The following is a 22,392-nucleotide window of genomic DNA, read 5'->3' as shown; positions in this document are numbered from 1 at the left end:
CACATATGATCTTTTCAAGAACAAAACTGAACAGGCTAGGATATAAACCATCTCATTGCCTGAGGCCCAACACAATTTCAAAGTCATGTGTATTCAGTTTTCCATCTTCACTTTACTGCGTTTCTCAGTCAGGTCAATATTTACTAGGTTGATGAGATTTTGAGGCATCCCAAACTCTCTTGGATAGCTGAATAGGCTCTTGTAGTGTATGCAGTCATATGCCGTCATGAAATCGACAAACAAAATGCGCAAATCTTTATTGTGTCCTCTGAGTTTTTCGGTGAGCTGCTGGGGACTGAGCCCTGAAATTCCCCAATTACTGAATAAGAACAGGGAAACTGACCAAGTTAATCAACTATTTCGCCCTCAAAATTACGGAATTAATGTATAGGACGCGTCTGAGATGTACTTTTAACTCGTGCAGACAGATTAGAGATCAAAAACTCTTTCTGGGAGATAGTGACTATGGCAGTTTGTACAGACAGCAGCATTGACTTCGTAAGGCATGCCCGAGAAACTTGTAATGAGCTGCTAAGTACGGTACGCCACGCGGGTTGCAGTGGAGATATATAAGGCGACGCGGTCTGCGATGACCGCAGTAGCTGACGGGCAGTTGCAAGCGGCAGCCATGGATGCGCGAGTCGTATACTCGCTGGTACCTGCTCTGTTGGTAGTTATGGCGAACGAGGGTGAGTTTACTTCTGACACGTGAAAAACGACTGATTGGTTAACTAGAAATTTTTATGGTTCTTCGTTTCCATGACCAAGCGTTAATCATTGTATCATTTAATTTCTGTTGTTTTCTTCTGACTAGTTTGTAACGGCATACCTCCATTATCTGTCCTCCGAGACATCTCTTCGTTGCAGAATGCGATTTGCGCCCAACACACACACACACAAAACCTTTCGCATAAAATTAATTAATTTCAGGCACAGCCATAACAGCTTACATTTCGTAATTTTGCGTAAATATTTTGTCTATATCATTTGTATATGGTTGCAGATGACAAACCGTAAAAAAAGAACAGACATTGTAAACACGTAATACAGCAGGAAAACCACACCATGTGTTAAGAAAGTATGTGCTCTTCAGACATCTGTAATTGCGATTTGAAAACTAATATTTACATTTATATAAACAGTAAAGAACACTCCTTATGTTTAACAGCCATAAAATAAAAAAAACACTGATGATGCTGCAACGGCGGTGAAACATGTCTTGGAAAAAATTGTGTTTTTTTAAAGGCGGATCCCACCGAAAAACAAATTTATTGTTCAAGCGAACAGAGACCAAAGAGCTTCAACCTCATGATGAGTTGCTACTACTGTTTTATATTTGTACTCACTTGTATCGAGGTACAATGGATCCTAAAATTAAGCACTACAACCTCTTTTCCAAGCAGAAATTAGCTATATTGTTTCTCAAGAATTCGTCTTAGTTCTGCTCATACTGGAACACCTCCTACAAGAGTCCGATGATCAGGATGTAGCGTGTGCAGTGATTGGAGCCTATCTCCCTGGTACCGAAATCTGCAAAACGCTGTACGCAGCACTTGTGTACATCCACTACAACATTTTTTCTAGCCGAGAGCATTGGAGATATCAGTTCGCCCATTATTTCCTACAAAGATACGTAGTAGGGAAGTACTGCTCAATCAGATGCCATGCATACACTAGTGTATGAACGGGGCAGTACGACGTGGTACACTGTTTCATCCTCTGCTGCTTTCACTCTTTTTTTTGTCATCAGTCTACTGGCTGGTTTTATGCGGTCCGCCACGAATTACTTTCCTGTGCTAATCTCTTCATCTCAAAGTAGCACTTGCAACCTACGTACTCAATTATTTGCTTGACGTATTCCAATCTCTGTCTTCCTCTACAGTTTTTGCCCTCTACAGCTCCCTCTAGTACCATGGAAGTCATTCCCTCATGTCTCAGCAGATGTCCTATCATCCTGTCCCTTCTCCTTATCAGTGTTTTCCACATATTCCTTTCCTCTCCGATTCTGAGTAGAATCTCCTCATTCCTTACCTTATCAGTCCACCAAACTTTCAAAATTCGTCTATAGCACCACATCTCAAATGCTTCGATTCTCTTCTGTTCCGGTTTTCCCACAGTCCATGTTTCACTACCATACAATGCTGTACTCCAGACGTACATCCTCAGAAATTTCTTCCTCAAATTAAGGCCGGTATTTGATATTAGTAGACTTCTCTTGCCCAGAAATGCCTTTTTGTCATAGCGAGTCTGCTTTTGATGTCCTCGTTGCTCCGTCCGTCATTGGTTATTTTACTGCCTAGGTAGCAGAATTCCTTAACTTCATTGACTTAGTGACCATCATTCCTGATGTTAAGTTTCTCGCTGTTCTCATTTCTACTACTTCTCATTACCTTTGTCTTTCTCCGATTTACTCTCAAACCATACTGTGTACTCATTAGACTGTTCATTCCGTTCAGCAGATCATTTAATTCTTCTTCACTTTCACTCAGGATAGCAATGTCATCAGCGAATCGTATCATTGATATCCTTTCACCTTGTATTTTAATCCCATTCCTGAACCTATCTTTTATTTCCATCATTGCTTCCTCGATGTACAGATTGAAGAGTAGGGGCGAAAGGCTACAGCCTTGTCTTACACCATTCTTCTTACGAGCACTTCGTTCTTGATCGTCCACTCTTATTCCCTCTTGGTTGTTGTACATATTGTATATGACCCGTCTCTCCCTATAGCTTACCCCTACTTTTTTCAAAATCTCGAACAGCTTGCACCATTTTATATTGTCGAACGCTTTTTCCAGGTCGACAAATCCTATGAACGTGTCTTGATTTTTCTTTAGCCTTGCTTCCATTATTAGCCGTAACGTCAGAATTGCCTCTCTCGTGCCTTTACGTTTCCTAACGCCAAACTGATCGTCACCTAGCGCATTCTTAGTTTTCTTTTCCATTCTTCTGTATATTATTCTTGTAAGCAGCTTCGATGCATGAGCTCTTAAGCTGTTTGTGCCATAATTCTCGCACTTGTCAGCTCTTGCCGTCTTCGGAATTGTGTGGATGATGCTTTTCCGAAAGTCAGATGGTATGTCGCCAGACTCATATATTCTACACACCAACGTGAATAGTCGTTTTGTTGCCACTTCCCCTAATGATTTTAGAAATTCTGATGGAATGTTATCTATCCCTTCTGCCTTATTTGACCGTAGTCCTCCAAAGCTCTTTTAAATTCCGATTCTAATACTGGATCCCCTATCTCTTCTAAATCGACTCCTGTTTCTTCTTCTATCACATCAGACAAATCTTCACCCTCATAGAGACTTTCAATGTATTCTTTCCACCTATCTGCTCTCTCCTCTGCATTTAACAGTGGAATTCCCGTTGTACTCTTAATGTCACCACCGTTGCTTTTAATGCCACCAAAGGTTGTTTTGACTTTCCTGTATGCTGAGACTGTCCTTCCGACAATCATATCTTTTTCGATGTCTTCACATTTTTCCTGCAGCCATTTTGTCTTAGCTTCCCTGCACTTCCTATTTATTTCATTCCTCAGCGACTTGTATTTCTGTATTCTTGATTTTCCCGGAACATGTTTGTACTTCCTCCTTTCATCAATCAACTGAAGTATTTCTTCTGTTACCCATGGTTTCATCGCAGCTACCTTCTTTGTACCTATGTTTTCCTTTCCAACTTCTGTGATGGCCCTAGGTTGTTTTGACTTTCCTGTATGCTGAGTCTGTCCTTCCGACAATCATATCTTTTTCGATGTCTTCACATTTTTCCTGCAGCCATTTTGTCTTAGCTTCCCTGCACTTCCTATTTATTTCATTCCTCAGCGACTTGTATTTCTGTATTCTTGATTTTCCCGGAACATGTTTGTACTTCCTCCTTTCATCAATCAACTGAAGTATTTCTTCTGTTACCCATGGTTTCATCGCAGCTACCTTCTTTGTACCTATGTTTTCCTTTCCAACTTCTGTGATGGCCCTTTTTAGAGACGACCATTCCTCTTCAACTGTGCTGCCTACTGCGCTATTCCTTATTGCTGTATCTATAGCGTTAGAGAACTTCAAACGTATCTCGTCATTCCTTAGAACTTCCGTATCCCACTTCTTAGCGTATTGATTCTTCGTGACTAATGTCTTGAACTTCAGCCGACTCTTCAGCACTATTATATTGTGATCTGAGTCTATATCTGCTCCTGGGTACGCCTTACAATCCAGTATCTGATTTCGGAATCTCTGTCTGACCATGATGTAATCTAATTGAAATCTTCCCGTATCTCCCGGCCTTTTCCAAGTATACCTCCTCCTCTTGTGATTCTTGAACAGGGTATTCGCTATTACTAGCTGAAACTTGTTACAGAACTCAATTAGTCTTTCTCCTCTTTCATTCCTTGTCCCAAGCCCATATTCTCCTGTAACCTTTACTTCTACTCCTTCCCCTGCAACTGCATTCCAGTCGCCCATGACTATTAGATTTTCGTCCCCCTTTACATACTGCATTACCCTTTCAATATCCTCATACACTTTCTCTATCTGTTCATCTTCAGCTTGCGACGTCGGCATGTATACCTGAACTATCGTTGTCGGTGTTGGTCTGCTGTCGATTCTGATTAGAACAACCCGGTCACTGAACTGTTCACAGTAACACACCCTCTGCCCTACCTTCCTATTCATAACGAATCCTACACCTGTTATACCATTTTCTGCTGCTGTTGATATTACCCGATTCTCATCTGACCAGAAATCCTTGCCTTCCTTCCACTTCACTTCACTGACCCCTACTATATCTAGATTGAGCCTTTGCATTTCCCTTTTCAGATTTTCTAGTTTCCCTACCACGTTCAAGCTTCTGACATTCCACGCCCCGACCCGTAGAACGTTACCCTTTCGTTGATTATTCAATCTTTTTCTTGGCAGTCCCCTCACGGAGATCCGAATGGGGGACTATTCCGAAATCTTTTGCCAATGGAGAGATCATCATGACACTTCTTCAACTGCAGGCCGCATGCCCTGTGGATACACGTTACGTGTCTTTAATGCAGTGGTTTCCATTGCCTTCTGCATCCTCATGTCGTTGATCATTGCTGATTCTTCCGCCTTTATCGGCAATTTCCCACCCCTATGACAAGAGAGTGCCCTGAACCTCTATCCGCTCCTCCGCCCTCTATGACAAGGCCGTTGGCAGAATGAGGCTGACTTCTTATGCCGGAAGTCTTCGACCGCCAATGCTGATTATTTATCAAATTTTATGCAGTGGCGGGGATCCAACCCGGGACCGAAGACGTTTTGATTATGAATCAAAGACGCTACCCCTAGACCACGGCTACATCCCCTTTCACTCTATCGTCTATCAAAACCACCGATTCATCTTCCATTGCATGCTTTTCTTCTGTTTCAGCGATATGCCTAACTCTTCCTTCGACACTCTCAGCATCCTCTGGTTACTTCGACTTATGCGGATCCCATCTCCCTAATTTCCTACATTTCTGCAATCTCTTCGTTTGCAATTTGTAGCTCATGTCGAATAAATTACGGTCAGAGTCCGCATCTGAACCTGGAAACTACTTATAGTTCAAAATTTCCTTTGTAAGTCTGCCTCATTGCAAAATCAATCTCGGACCTCCTCACCTGATTCTTAATCGAGTGTTAGCGATAATTAAATTATGCTCTGACCAAAGTTCTACAGTAGGGTTTCCTTTTCATTCCTGTCCCAACGTCGACATTCTGCTGGTATATTTGCTTTAAAAAAAATAGCTCTGAGCACTATGGGACTTAACATCTGAGGTCATCAGTCCCCTACAACTTAGAACTACTTAAACCTAATTAACCAAAGGACATGACACACACCCATGCCCGAGGCAGTATTCGAACCTGCGACCGTAGCGGTCGCGCGGTTCCAGACTGAAGCGCCTAGAACCGCTCGTTTCTTAATACGGATATTCAGTCTCCCATAACAATTAAATTTCCGTCTCCATTAACTATCTGAATAACTTGGTTTATCTCATCAAACGTCCTTACAGTCTCATCATCGTCTGCAATGCTAGTTAGGCTTTAAAACTGTATCACTATCTTGGACGTTGGATTATTGCCTGTTTTGTCTACGATAATGCGTTCGGTATGCTATTTTAGCAGCTTACCCGTATTGCTGTTGGGTGATTCATTATTAAATCTATGTCTGCGTTACCCCTATTTGATTTTGTATTGATAACCTTGTACTGATGCGATAACGACACAGAAGTTTTCTATACCTACCTGGGACAGAGGGTAGCGAAATGGGTGAGGTTAGCTGGATATTTTGTCGCTTGTCATTATCACTATGTATCAATATGTAGCAAAGAAGAACAAGCCATTTAACTGAAAGCGTAAACAGAGAACTTCACCGTTATATTCTTCCTACTCTCTACAGCATACTGCTGTTGAGAATCCAAATTGTGTTAACGTTTGCCGGCCGGGGTGGCCGAGCGATTCTAGGAGCTCAGTCCGAAACCGCGTGACTGCTACGGTCGCAGGTTCGAATCCTGCCTCGGGCATGGATGTGTGTGATGTCCTTACGTTAGTTAGGTTTAAGTAATTCTAAGTTTTAGGGGACTGGTGACCTTAGATGTTAAGTCCCATAGTGGTCAGAGCCATTTGAACCATTTGTGTTAACGTTTTCTGAGCTATGTAAGTCAATCAACTGTCAACAGTCGAACTATCTCATATCAAATCTAGGGATACGTACCACCAGCTCTGTACAGGCTAAAGATATCCGAATGTGGTATTATTTTATTTCCAGAGCAATTTATTCAAGAGGATGCCATCATCATTAAGCAATGAGGTGGAGCTGCATGCTCTCACAAAAATCACAGTTATAGTCTCCCCATAATTTCAGCTGTTCATAGTATCAACACAGCAAGAATACGTTGCATAATGTTACAAGGCCAGGGTCAGGTAATCATCCAGTCCGTCGACGCTGCTTCCGCAGTTATTATTGCCATGAATGAGTAGAGTAATGGGCTATTCTAGGTTGTCGGAAGATGCGATTTTTTTGAATTTGGGAGTGCTGCAAGCGTGAGTAAAAGTACTGTACCACATTGTTACGAGAATTACCAGGTATTGTGTGGGAAATACGAGGGCTAGGTTTAAACGTGCAAAAAGCCATACATTTGCATGACATGTACAACTGACTGCTACTCCTCTGTCACCTGGACAGTTCTTGTCATAGTTACAGAAAGCATCGAGAGAGCTGCCACCTGAATTAAGCCCGATAACATACTATAAGGCAAAATCACCTTTTACTGCCTGCTATAGCTTTATGCACTAAGTCCCTCCCTGAGCTAGTGGCATCGACCAGTAGGCCAGCAGCATGTCTGACTTCTGTGCCGGCCGGAGTGGCCGAGCGGTTCTAGGCGCTCAGTTTGGAACCGCGCGACCACTACGATCACAGGTTCGAATCCTGCCTCCGGTTTGGAAGTGTGTGATGTCCTTGGGTTAGTTACGTTCAAGTTGTTCTAAGTTGTAGGGGTTGATCACCTCAGCAGTTAAGTCCCATAGTGCTCTCCCACGCCCGGGTTCCCGGGTTCGATTCCCGGCGGGGTCAGGGATTTTCTCTGCCTCGTGATGGCTGGGTGTTGTGTGATGTCCTTAGGTTAGCTAGGTTTAAGTAGTTCTAAGTTCTAGGGGACTGATGACCATAGATGTTAAGTCCCATAGTGCTCAGAGCCATTTGAACCATTTGAACTATAGTGCTCAGAACCATTTGAACCATTTGACTCCTGCCTACCGTCAGCAAGTCAGTCGCCGTGCACACCACCTATCTTCCAGCATCGTGGGACAAGTGCCACATCGCATTTGGTTTACCCAGATGGGTGTCACTGGGGTCGCAGCAGATTCGGCATTGTCGGGGGTACACACTGACGGTGTGCAAGCCTCACGGCTCGCTTACGTAATGGGGCCGCTCTCACACGGTGAATACTCGACATAGGGTTCAAGAGGCATGCAGATGGCAGCACGGCACAACTCAGCCGCCAGCCGGCCACTGACTGGGTATGCTGCGCAGTGCAGATGCTTCAACAGCGAACTTGTTTAACCCAACAGCTGTCTCTCTTCTCTGGAGCCTCTTGAGTTCCCCTTTCGCCTCCGTCATCTGCTCACACCGTACTGGCTTATAGCCACTCCCACCTCCTCTGGGAACACTATAGAATGACACTGTGGTAGAAAAGGGAGAGAGAGGAAGAGAGATACGATACACTCTTAAAGACGTTCATGATATTGTCAGCATGTGCCACTCTCGACAGACTGCACATAAAGTTTATAATACAATTTAGCTCTAGAAGTATTGTTTTAATCTTACATCAAAATATACTACCAAACAACTTAGATTTATTGATTCTAGTTGTGCTGATATTTCTCATTCTGTTTACTGAACCAGTTTGTGACAAGAAAGTACCTACAAAACTATCGTCTTCTAGTACTCTAGTACTATATGTTTGAGAAAGTAGAAAAAGACATCTTTCCGAGATATCCGCTAACACTTCCTCATTATATATAACATTCAGATATTTATATACAACAGGTATTTAAACAATACATAGCCTACGTCTGTCTGAACTTTGCCGGCCGGAGTGGCCGTGCGGCTCTAGGCGCAACAGCCTGGAACCGAGCGACCGCTACAGTCGCAGGTTCGAATCCTGCCTCGGGCATGGGTGTGTGTGATGTCCTTAGGTTAGTTAGGTTTAATTAGTTCTAAGTTCTAGGTGACTGATGACCTCACAAGTTGTCGCATAGTGCTCAGAGCCATTGGTCTGAACTTTTAGCAAAGTTTCATATAAAACTTGAAATAAATCAGTCATGATTTTTGAGGTTCTTTAGTGAAGTTTTACAAGGTACCATAATAATCATTTGGGCAGACTTAGCCTACATATATATGTTATTACAGTCCCGTGTAAAACTTTGAAGTAAGTCGCTAAAGAAGTTTTTTAGATTTTGATAGTGACATTTCCCTACTACATGATATACAGGTTCACATATTATATGTACACTCCTGGAAATTGAAATAAGAACACCGTGAATTCATTGTCCCAGGAAGGGGAAACTTTATTGACACATTCCTGGGGTCAGATACATCACATGATCACACTGACAGAACCACAGGCACATAGACACAGGCAACAGAGCATGCACAATGTCGGAACTAGTACAGTGTATATCCACCTTTCGCAGCAATGCAGGCTGCTATTCTCCCATGGAAACGATCGTGGAGATGCTGGATGTAGTCCTGTGGAACGGCTTGCCATGCCATTTCCACCTGGTGCCTCAGTTGGACCAGCGTTCGTGCTGGACGTGCAGACCGCGTGAGACGACCCTTCATCCAGTCCCAAACATGCTCAATGGGGGACAGATTCGGAGATCTTGCTGGCTTAGGGTAGTTGACTTACACCTTCTAGAGCACGTTGGGTGGCACGGGATACATGCGGACGTGCATTGTCCTCTTGGAACAGCAAGTTCCCTTGCCGGTCTAGGAATGGTAGAACGATGGGTTCGCTGACGGTTTGGAAGTACCGTGCACTATTCAGTGTCCCCTCGACGATCACCAGAGGTGTACGGCCAGTGTAGGAGATCGCTCCCCACACCATGAAGCCGGGTGTTGGCCCTGTGTGCCTCGGTCGTATGCAGTCCTGATTGTGGCGCTCACCTGCACGGCGCCAAACACGCATACGACCATTATTGGCACCAAGGCAGAAGCGACTCTCATCGCTGAAGACGACACGTCTCCATTCGTCCCTCCATTCACGCCTGTCGCGACACCACTGGAGGCGGGCTGCTAGGAGCAACAGTGTCCCTAATTTGCTGGGAAGTGGCGGTGCGGTCCCCTACGGCACTGCGTAGGATCCTACGGTCTTGGCGTGCATCCGTGCGTCGCTGCGGTCCGGTCCCAGGTCGACGGGCACGTGCACCTTCCACCGACCACTGGCGACAACATCGATGTACTGTGGAGACCTCACGCCCCACGTGTTGAGCAATTCGGCGGTACGTCCACCCGGCTACCCGCATGCCCACTATACGCCCTCGCTCAAAGTCCGTCAACTGCACATACGGTTCACGTCCATGCTGTCGCGGCATGCTACCAGTGTTAAAGACTGCGATGGATCTCCGTATGCCACGGCAAACTGGCTGACACTGACGGCGGCGGTGCACAAATGCTGCGCAGTTAGCGCCAGTCGACGGCTAACACCGTGGTTCCTGGTGTGTCCGCTGTGCCGTGCGTGTGATCATTGCTTGTACAGCCCTCTCGCAGTGTCCGGAGCAAGTATGGTGGGTCTGACACACCGGTGTCAATGTGTTCTTTTTTCCATTTCCAGGAGTGTATTTAGAACGATATAGTCTATGTGCATCCATATATTTGTTAGTTTATGGTGTAAAAATCTGAAGTAAGTCGCAAGAATTTTTCTAGACTTTGCCAACAACATTTCTCTTTAACATAGTATGTATAAATTGGTGAAGGGCTTTTCGATATCATTGGTAACAACCTTTCCCATTTGTATATTATGTGTATACTTATATACCATATGTGTTAAAAATGTGTAGCTTGTGTCTGTCTGACTGTTTATCGGAGTATCAAGTAAAAGTCTGAATTTAGTCGGTCAAGAACTTTTCAAGATTTGTGGTAGTGATGTTAAATTATGAATTCTTTTGATCAAACATTTATCGGAATACTGTGTAAAAATGTCAAGTAGCTCGGTCAATGACTCTCCGAGATTTTTGATAAAAACCTTTCCGTTTTTTATAGTACAAATATAACCTATGTCTCTCCAAAAGTTTATGAAATTGTTGAGTAAAAATTGTATTCTTTCTAGAGCTTTAACACACTTTTGATAACAAAGTTTTTCCTTTATATTGTATACAGGATGATTCAGGAGGAATGTCACATAATTTGTCAGGTGATTATACTTGTGAGAATGAATCAGAAAAGTTCTATAGACACCTGCCTGATTTTCGATCGTTACAGAACTGGAACAGGTTTAAAACTACACACATCCACGAATGTTTATGAGGACAAGCGTGAACATTACTACTGAAATGCTGTGTAGTTGCTGTGGCGGACATAATAATGGTGGAACAGATGGCTGATCAATCCTACCAGGAGTGTTCATAAGGTTCCTCGTCCATTTCAACGCCGTTGTCAACACATGGAGAGTGAGTTTTGCTTCACTCGATCATCATCTTGGCGTGCTTAAATGTAGGCAACAGCGTCGGTGATGCAATTGACGTGTTCGCGTGAATTCACCTTCTCAGCGTACAAATGTTCAAATGTGCGTGAATTTCTAAGGGACCAACTGTTAAGGTCATCGGTCCTTAGACTTACAACTACTTAAACAAACTTACGCTAAGAACAACACTCACACCCAAACACCCATGCTCGAGGGAGGACTCGAACCTCCGAAGGGGAGGGGGAGGGGGCGCAATCCGTGACATGACGCTTTAGACCGCGTGGGTGTAGCGTACACGTTTCCCTTTAATCAGCCCCATAAACAGAATTCCGATGGGGTTGAGTCATGAGTCATGAGTCAGGCAGTTGATGGGTCCACCACAGAAAATCCATCTTTAAGGAAATGTGTTATTCAACTACTGACATACTTGTCTTATACACTGAATTGGTGATCCATCGTATTGCAGATGTATTTGCCGCCATTGCTCTAATGTTGCGTCTTTCAAAAGTGCTGGTAGGTCTTCTATCTGAAAATATGTGTATGCTGAGGCTACCATACGATTTTGCAGGAAAACAGTGCCTGTCACAATGTTATCAATCATACCACACCAGACGTTCACTGAGAACCTAACTTAGGATCTTGTTTCCCTAGTTTCATGTGGGTTCTTCGTCGCCCATGTTCAAGACCTCCGGATGTTCATGAGACCCCTGCGAGTAAATGTAGCATTATCTGTTAATAAAGTGTATTTCATGACATATTTGTGTACAGCCAACGTTCACAAAATTGTTTCCTGCTTATGGAGTCGCCTGGATGCAGATGTTGCACGGGCTGCACATGGAATGGGCGCAAGCCCTCAGTCCATAGTATACACCACATTCACGTTTGCGGAATATCGAGTTGACGGCTAATGCGCCATGTACATATGGCGTGGCTCTGTCGTACTGTTGCAATAATATCTTGCGTTTCCTCAACTGACTGTACAGTCACACGTTCTGATATTACATGTGCACTGAGTAGTGTTCGCGATTCACGTAATGGTTGTAAAAGCCTGGCAAATACCGTGGCATAGGTTGTTCGTCGATCAGGGAAACATCTGTGGTATTATGTCACAGCGACATGGACACTGCCATCACAGTACCCATACACAAACAACATATCTGCTTATGCACAGGTGAACATGTGCGGCTTGTTGGTATTCGCAGACACAATGCATCTACTATATTAAACAACACACAAGCACAACACGTAAACGGCCTCACAACTGCACAGGAATGATTGTGAGATTACTTTGGAATATAGTAATGTTGTTTTTCTGCCTTTTAATCGAGGTCTGTTAGTAAATATCCTAACCCACCGTTTATGTGGGTGTATTTTTCTTATTTGATGTTCTTACAAACACAATTGTATCATTTGATGAAGTAATAGTCATGTTTAATCACTAACAAACGTCTTACACGAAGTACTTTACACTACTTGCCATTAAAATTACTACAACAAAAAAAATGGTTCAAATGGCTCTGAGCATTATGGGACTTAACATCTGTGGTCATCAGTCCCCTGGAACTTAGAACTACTTAAAACTAACGAACCTAAGGACATCACACACATCCATGCCCGAGACAGGATTCGAACCTGCGACCGTAGCAGTCGCGCGGTTCCGGACTGAGCGCCTGAACCGCTAGACCACTGCGCCCAGCTACACCAAGAAGAAATGCAGAAGATAAACGACTTTTCATTGGACAAATATACTAGAACTGACACGTGATTACATTTTCACGCAATTTGGGTGCATAGATTCTGAGAAATCAGTACCCAGAACAACCACCTCTGGCCGTAATAACGGCCTGATACGCCTGGCCATTGAGTCAGACAGAGCTTGGATGGCGTGTACAGGTACAGCTGCCCATGCAGCTTCAACACGATACCACAGTTCATCAAGAGTAGTGACTGGCGTATCGTGACGAGCCAGTTGCTCAGCCACCATTTAAAAGACGTTTTCATTTGGTGAGAGATCTGGGGAATGTGCTGGCCAGGGCAGCAGTAGAACATTTTCTGTATCCAGATAGGCCCATACAGGACCTGCAACATGCGGGCGTGTATTATCTTGCTGAAATGTAGGGTTTCGCAGGGATCGGATGAAGGGCAGAGCCTCGGGTCGTAACACATCTGAAATGTAACGTCCACTGTTCAAAGTGACGTCAATGCGAACAAGAGGTGGCCGAGACGTGTGACCAATGGCACCAGTATGGCGATGACGAATACGGCTGCATCTCGTGGTCGTGCGGTAGCGTTCTCGCTTCCCGCGCCCAAGTTCCCGGGTTCGATTCCCGGCGGGGTCAGGGATTTTCTCTGCCCCGTGATGGCTGGGGGTTGTGTGTTGTCCTTAGGTTAGTGAGGTTTAAGTAGTTCTACGTTCTAGGGGACTGATGACCATAGATGTGAAGTCCCATAGTGCTCAGAGCCATTTGAACCATTATGACAACGAATACACGCTTCCAGTGTGCGTTCACCGCGATGTCGCCAAACACGGATGCGACCATCATGATGCTGTAAACACAACCTGGATTCATCAGAAAAGTGACGTTCTGACATTTGTGCACCCAGGTTCGTAGTTGAGTAAGCCATCGCAGACGCTCCTGTCTGTGATGCAGCGTCAAGGGTAACCGCAACCACGGTCTCCGAGCTGATAGTGCATGCTGCTGCAAACGTCGTCGAACTGTTCGTGCAGATGTTTGTTGTCTTGCGAACGTCCCCATCTGTTGACTCGGGGATCGAGACGTGGCTGCACGACCCGTTACAGCCATGCGGATAAGATGCCTGTCATCTCGACTGCTGGTGATACGAGGCCACTGGGGCCCAGTACGGCGTTCTGTATTACCCTCCTGAACCCACCGATTCCATATTCTGCTAACAGTCATTGGACCTCGACCAACGCAAGCAGCAATGTCGCGATACGATAAACCGCAATCGCGATAGGCTACAATCCGATCTTCATCAAAGTCGGAAACGTGATGGTACGCATTTCTCCTCCGTACACGAGGCATCACAACAACGTTTCATCAGGCAACTCCGGTCAACTGCTGTTTGTGTATGTGATATCGGTTGGAAACATTCGTCATGTCAGCACGTTGTAGGTGTCGCCACCGATGCCAACCTTGTGTGAGTGCTCTGAAAAGCTAATCCCTTGCATACCACAGCATCTTTTTCCTGTCGGTTTAATTTCGCGTCTGTATCGCGTCATCTTCGTGGTGTAGCAATTTTAATGGCCAATAGTGTATATCTAAGCTCTACCAGAAATAGATACTGTATCTGCATAGCTTGAATGGGCATGGTGCCATTTCTCTGAACGAGACACCAGTTTGTTGATACCATCTTTGTAGAATGTTGGACATTGTTGACTGAACCGCAGTATCACTTCTGCTTGTACTCGCGTCGTGTCGCAGCGCTCGTGTGTGGTCTTGCAATGCTGCCACCATATCATTATTCTAAGTGAAAATCCAGTGTCATCCCACCTGATGCACTTGGTCACAGGTCAAACAATGTCTCTTAAACAAATTCAAATTACCCTGATGGAAGATGATATGTATCAAAATAAAAATCGGAGTCCATGAGAGATGGAAAAGGAAACGTTAGCGACAGCCCCCGCCATTTGCACAAGCCCCGCCCATTTACCCCTCCACACCTACCCCCCGCCACACCAACCAACAGCGCATCAATATGATCTTTGGTAGTCCTCGTAGCTGTCGTATTTTTGTTCGTCGTTTTTTGTTTTACCGCGGTTGTTCATACTAGCAGTGTTGTGCTGTTAGTACTTCTTAGCAGTTTGTGTAATACTGTCAAAATGAAACATAAATATGCACTCTCAATAAAGTAATAATACACATGGTACCTAATCTGGACTGTTGTGGCCAACTGCTGTCAAAACTGATATCTAACAGACATTAAAGTACGATAAGATGTGTTGGAATGACACTGACGAAATTATGTACATGTGTTTAACAATGGGCAGCTCTAAAGCTCTCAAATACTGAAGAAGAACTCAATGTAATCTCGTGTCTGCTATAAGCAAGCAGTCATAAGAGTTCACAAGTAAAAAATTCACCCATTACACAGGCAAATATTAATGAAGAATGTCACTGTATAAATATCTGACTGCTTGCATTACGCATTTCTACATTCTCCCACTCTTATATTCTGTAGTCTTAATGAGGTAATCAGAAACAAACCATGACATCGACTTTGCCTTGTTTATGCACAACATTGACTTTAGACAATCGAGATAATGGACAGCATCCTTGGCGATACACATGAAAGCTCATGAAATAAAAAAGACAGTGTGGATACCATTTTTATTTTTGTTTCATATTGATGATTTTTCAACTCGCATATTCAATGAACATATTTCTAATTCTTTTCACAATGGTATCGGAAAAACTGTATTTCGTACTGACTACTGATTTTCTCCCTTGTTATGACTGGCAGGTCTGTGATGCGAACAACTTTGATGTTGGAACATGCGGCAGAGCATGGGCGGAGCTTAGGATATGGATTGGTGTGTAGGAGGGTTATTGGGAGGGACTTGTGCACCGTCTGGGGCTGTCGCTAACGTTACCTGATGGAAACCACTGTTTGCATGAAAAACATGTTTATAATTAGAGGAAAATCTTGGTTGTGGCAATCAAAGGGCCTTCCGTCTGAAGGATTCGCCTAGCTGCAGATCCAGCGTTTGCAATAGCTCTCAGATAGATAAAAAGAGCCGAGAATGAAACAGAATTGTGTCAGAGCGTGACGTCTTGTTTCAGACTCATGGGCAGCTCCTGAGCGCGGAATCGTTCGCATCGTCGATGGCAAAAACGCCTCGCTGTGCCAGTTTCCACATCAAGCCCTCGTCCAAAGCGACGAGAAGACTGTATGTGGCGGTTCGCTTATCACACAAACTGCAGTCCTCACCGCCGCGGGCTGTACTGTAGGGTGAGTTGAAACAACAGCTAGGCGAAGACTTGTACAGGCTGTTCAAAGTGTGACGTAGCCGTACTGGGCAATAACCAAGTTTAATACTGTAGCTGCATAGTCGGCTGGTTAAATTATGTCATGTGTCACAGTTTAATGATTTGTTGATTCCGCTATTTCCGGTTATGATTTTCGTGTAACAATATACCATATGTTTGTCATGGCAAGGAGAAGTGTAAAGTTTATTACACATTAATGCAAGATTGCACATCAAGGACAGGGTGAGAAAGCTGACTGTACAGTTTGGTCACGGGAGACGGCTCGAAGCTATAAATCATCTACATCTACATCGTTGCTCTGTGCAATTCACACTTAAATACCTGGCAGAGGGTTCATCGAACCATTTTAATACTACTTCTCTACCATTCAACTCTCGAATGGCGTATGGGAAATAGGAACACATAAATCTTGGCGTTCAGGCTCTGATTTATCTTACTTTATTATGCTGATTATTTCTCCCTACGTAGCTGGGTGTAAACAAAATATTTTCGCATGCGGAAGAGAAAGTTCGTCATTGAAATTTTGTAAATAGATCTCGCCGCAAAGAAAATCGCCTTTGTTTCAGTGACTACCACCCCAACTCCCGTATCATATCAGTGACACACTCACCCGTGTTGCGCGATAACACGAAACGGGCTGTCCTTCTTTGCACTTTTTCGATGTCCTCCGTCAATCCAACATGGTAAGGATCCCACACCGTGCAGCAATATTCCAGCACAGTACGGACAAGTGTAATGTAGGCTGTCTCTAAAGAGACTTCTAAGTGTTCTACCAACAAAGCGCAGTCTTTGTTTCGCCTTCCTCACAACATTATCTATGGGGTCTTTATAATGTAATTTGCTCGTAATTGTAATTCCTAGGTATTTAGTCGAATTGGCAGCCCTTAGATTTGTGCGATTTATCGTATGCCCTAAATTTATCGGATTTCTTTTAGTGCCCACGTGGATTACCTCGCTCTTTTCTTTGTTTAGTGTCAATTGTCACTTTTCGCACCATACAGAAATTCTTTCTAAATCATTTTGTAATTGGAATTGATCAAATGGCTCTGAGCTCTATGCGACTTAACTTCTGAGGTCATCAATCGCCTAGAACTTAGAATTAATTAAACCTAACTAACCTAAGGACATCACACACATCCATGCCCGAGGCAGGATTCGAACCTGCGACCGTAGCGGTCGACCGGCTCCAGACTGTAGCGCCTGGAACCGCACGGCCACTCCGGCCTGCTGGAGTTGATCGTCTGATGATTTTACTAGACGGTAATTACAGCGTCATCTGCAAACAATCTACGGAGGCTGCTCAGACTATCACCTAGATTATTTATGTAAATCAGGAACAGCAGAGGGCTTATGACCCTACCTTGCGGAACGCCAGATATCACTTCTGTTCTAGTCGATGATTTACCGTCTATCACTACGACGTGTGACTTCTCTGAGAGGAAATCACGAATCCAGCCACACAACTGAGACGATACTCTATATGCACGCTTGTGAGGAACAGTATCAAAAGGCTTTTGTAAATCTAGGAATACGGAATCGATCTGAGATCCCTTATCGGCAGTACTCATTACTTCGTTGGAATAAAGAGCTAGATGTGTTGCACAAGAATGATTTTTCTGAATCCGTGTTGGTTATGTATCACTAAGTCATTTTCTTCAAGGTGATTCATAATGTTCGAGTACAGCATATGCTCCAAAATCCTACTGAAAATTGAGGTCAGTGATATGGGTCTGTAATTCAGTGGATTACTCCTATTTCCTTTCTTGAATATTGGTGTGACCTATGCTACTTTCCAGTCTTTAGGAACAGATCTTTCGTCAAGTGTTGATTGTTAAGAAAGACGCTATTGTGCCTGCATACTCTGGAAGGAACGTGATTGGTATATCATCTGGACCGCAAGACTTGCCTTTCTTAAGCGATTTGTTTCGCAACACCTGAGATATCGGCTTTTATGTCACTCATGCTAACAACTGTTCTGGTTTCGAATTCTGGAATACTCACTTCATCTTATTTCGTGAAGTTTGAGTCTTGGCAAAATAAAAATCGACGAGACTTCAAACTGGTAATTACCTATCAATGGCACACACAGACAAGTAAAACCCATTTGTCACTGAGGTAGATACATTTTCATATCATACTCTGATGCACAGTTAGTGTAAGAATGATGGATTGCGTCACAGATAGTTCGATACCACTAGTCTATCATAAGGTTTCCTATTCTCAGTTATCACGCACGTAATGCGCCATTTACTACGGAGTTGAACAGTGGAGTCTTTGATTTTGAAGCATAACACTTGGCTGGCCACCAAGTACTCGGGCTGCCGAGATCGATCTGAGCTTTTGGGGGACTCCGGCTGTCCGGTATGGGCTTCGACAAGACGCGAGTATATAAATCGGTCAGACGCTAGCCTTGCTATCTCGCATAAGGAATGGTACTGGCGAGTTGCAGAGGACATCGCATGCGACCTGGTCAGCAAGTCCCAAACCTACGCCGCAAGCTCAAATTTTATGGCATCTCGAAGACCACGTGTACGGATTGGAGACAATAACGCCCCAGTAACTCCTGACAGCCACGGCGGCATCACGCCTGACTGCAGTTACTTGTTGTTTTCTTGTTTTTTGGCTACTTGATACTGCAAGGCCACGTCTGTGTTAATGTGGAATTGAACCTGTCATATCAACTCGCCTCCGAGTGGTTGTGCGTATGATCATAGGCCAGTGTAACTGACCGCAATTTGTTGTTCCAGGCCATATTTTGTGCAAGTGTACGAGCATCATTTGTTATAGAGGGTCTAAATTTCACATTAACAAACGAGAATAATTCGAAAAATAACCTTCACACGAAAAATGTGTAGAATCCAAAGTTTATTTTCGAGGGGGACAACTGCTGATTCTAAAATTAGCCCGCCACCCCAGCTCCTTGGGGATGGGGCTGCAGGAAACTTTAAAATTTCAAATGGGAACCCCCATTTTTTATGGCAGAATCAGATTCTACATAAAAAACTACGTACATTTTGTCTTAAACATTTGTTTAGCTTCTTGGTAGTTGGTGCTGTTCCCATTCCTGTTTCTTTCATTTCAATGAAAAACTCTTCTGTTTCTACCTGCCTCAAACTCATTCCTATAATTTCATACGTCTTTCCTCTCCCGATTTCCCCCGTTATAATTATAATTTCACCCCAAGTTCACAACCTAACAATTCACATTAATTAAAATTTTGTCTCATATTGTCCTCTAAAAGTTGGTCCAGCTTGTCAACATATTTCAGAAACTATTCATTTGAGGCATCTGCTCCATAAATTAAGCCCTACTCCACTTTCCCTGGTTATCTTCCTTTTAGGGAATCTACCTGAATAAACTCTTCGAAAAGTCTGCACAAATGTATTAGTCCCATAAGCTGTCTCACTAAATTCGTTCGCTATCTCATGTCCTTCTCTGTAGTTTGGCCTATTCAGAACTTCCATTTAGAACCTCCCTTGTTCTGATCCCCACCAACTTTTATTTAGAAAACATTTTTGAAATGCAGTGTAAGACATTTCTCAACTGGACTTTTATTAGTACTTTAACTTTTTATGACTGCTGGCACGTAATAAAAAATGTGTATTCCTCAATAATGGACACCATTCTGGTACTAATGTAATGACTTCCTATCTTTGTGACATTTACTTACATTTCTATTATTAATGAACTAATGAAATGGTCTGAAAATGTATATAATTTAATATGAATTTCATTAAGGAATAAACATGCTGTGGAACAGCAGTTAGTATCTTGAGTTCCTTGAATAGAGATCTGTACGATATTCTTGAGTTCATACAGCAGTATTATATGTTTTTGCACTAGGAAAACTTTAACTTGGCTTGATGAGTTACCCATAAAATGGTATCGTGCGGCATTGTGGACTGTAAGTAAGCGAAACATCTGCAATGAAGCTAATTCTTTTTAAGGTGCTTCAGTAGTTTCATGGCGTGTTCTTGTCATCTGACTTTATTATCAAGCAGTAATCTCAAGGATTTAACACTGTCAAGCTCTTACATCTGCTCGTCGTCATGTTTGAAGTATACACACACAGGAATCCTCTGTATGTAGTACGTTTTAATCAAAAGAAATTACCTAGTATTTATCAGTTTCCAGTTTTATAATGGCTGAAACAATAATAAAATACTCTTACCTGCGGACCTCGGGGAGGATCAGTTTGGATTCCGTAGAAATGTTGGAACCCGGGAGGCAATACTGACCTCACGACTTATCTTAGAAGAAAGATTAAGAAAAGGCAAACCAACGTTTCTAGAATTTGTAGACTTGGAAAAAGCTTTCGACAATGTTGACTGGAATACTCTCTTTCAAATTCTGAAGGTGGCAGTTGTAAAATACAGGGAGCGAAAGGCTATTTACAATTTGTACAGAAACCAGATGGCAGTTATAAGAGTAGAGAGGCATGAAAGGGAAGCAGTAGTTGGGAAAGGAGTGAGACAGGTTTGTAGCCTCTCCCCGATGTTATTCAATCTGTATATTGAGCAAGCAGTAAAGGAAACAAAAGAAAAATTCGGAGTAGGTATTAAAATTCATGGAGAAGAAGTAAAAACTTTGAGGTTCGCCGATGACATTGTAATTATGTGAGAGACAGCAAAGGATCTGGAAGAGCAGTTGAACGGAATGGACAGCGTCTTGAAAGGAGGATATAAGATAAACATCAACAAAATCAAAACGAGGATAATGGAATGTTGTCAAATTAAATTGGGTGATGCTGAGGGAATTAGATTAGGAAATGAGACACTTAAAGTAGTAATGGAGTTTTGCTATATAGGAAGTAAAATAACTGATGATGGTCGAAGTAGAGAGGATATAAAATGTAGACTGGCAATGGCAAGGAAAGCGTTTCTGAAGAAGAGAAATTTGTTAACATCGAATATAGATTTAAGTGTCAGGAAGTCGTTCATGATTGTATGGAGTGTAGCCATGTATGGATGTGAAACATGGACTATAACTAGTTTGGACAAGAAGAGAATAGAAGCTTTCGAAATGTGGTGCTACAGAAGAATGCTGAAGATAAGGTGGACAGATCTTGTAACTAATGAGGAGGTATTGAATAGGATTGGGGAGGAGAGAAGTTTGTGGGACAACTTGACTAGAAGAAGGGATCGGTTGGTAGGACATGTCCTGAGGCATCAAGGGATCACAAATTTAGCATTGGAGGGCAGCGTGGAGGGTAAAAATCGTAGAGTGAGACCAAGAGATGAATACACTAAGCAGATTCAGAAGGATGTAGGTTGCAGTAGGTACTGGGAGATGAAGAAGCTAGCACAGGACAGAGTTGCTTGGAGAGCTGCATCAAACCAGTCTCAGGACTGAAGACAGCAACAACACCTACTTACACTCTTAGTATCGCATAAGAGAGATACCATTTGAACCATTTTGCTCTACTTCCTGGGACATTGTAATATTCTAATTTATTTAAAGGATTTTGCTATTTACTTCGTCCAATACCTTTCGCAGATCATAATGTATACCAATAACCTGCATTTATTGTCTAACGATTTAGAAATCCGAACTGTGACATTGAAAGTTTATTATTTGTAATCAAGTGGTTAAGAATCCGCTTGTAGATCACCTTTTCCGAAATTTTCGTACCTGTTGGCCAGAGTGGAGTAGGGCGGAAATTTGGCAGTACTTATTTATTTCCCTTCTTATGTAAGCTCTTGACTTCAGCACATTAAAACAATTCGGGAAATGTTTCACTGATAAATGCTTGAGTACACAGGTAACACAATACACTAGTAATTTAGAAGAACACAGTTTAATTAATTATGTTTATATAGTATTGTATTTGAGTGTTGTAGTGTACTTTTGATTACTACGCCCATAAGGAAAAGTTAGCGACCTTGCTAGACTGCTTCATAACTGAAAAGAGGAAATTTACTGTCACAGGTTCAAAAAACTAACCATCCGCCTGGGAACCAACCAGCGGACTCAGAAGGATACAAACGCCTGGACCGCCGTCTCCATCTGGAGCAAGGCGCACCCGGATTACGACATCGACGGCCACAGTGAAGATGATGTGGCTCTAGCGTTCCTGCCTGAGAAAGCTCCTCTGGGATGTGAGTTGAGCAAAAATAAAATAGCATTTTCGTTTTAAACACAGAGCATAAGAAAGACAGAGGGAGAGTGTGAGCAAAACCCAGATCCTGAGAAAGCACT

General features: G+C 43.2%; 1 protein-coding gene across 2 annotated transcripts in view; it reads left to right on the top strand.

Moving 5' to 3' along the window:
- The first annotated feature begins 603 nt into the window (after positions 1-603).
- LOC126292272 (venom protease-like) overlaps positions 604-22,392 on the top strand; it is a 126,485-nt gene continuing 104,696 nt past the window's right edge. For both annotated transcript variants that reach the window (XM_049986177.1, XM_049986176.1), the window contains exons 1-3: positions 604-689; positions 15,988-16,156; positions 22,123-22,292. In XM_049986177.1, coding sequence (XP_049842134.1) covers positions 629-689; positions 15,988-16,156; positions 22,123-22,292 — 400 coding nt within the window. In that variant the 5' untranslated portion in view covers positions 604-628. The remainder of the gene's footprint in view (positions 690-15,987; positions 16,157-22,122; positions 22,293-22,392) is intronic.

Source organism: Schistocerca gregaria, chromosome 9 (assembly GCF_023897955.1).
Source record: "Schistocerca gregaria isolate iqSchGreg1 chromosome 9, iqSchGreg1.2, whole genome shotgun sequence".
Lineage (NCBI taxonomy): Eukaryota > Metazoa > Arthropoda > Insecta > Orthoptera > Acrididae > Schistocerca > Schistocerca gregaria.
Note: the sequence above shows the minus strand (reverse complement) of the source record. Positions and strands in the feature narration are given on the sequence as shown.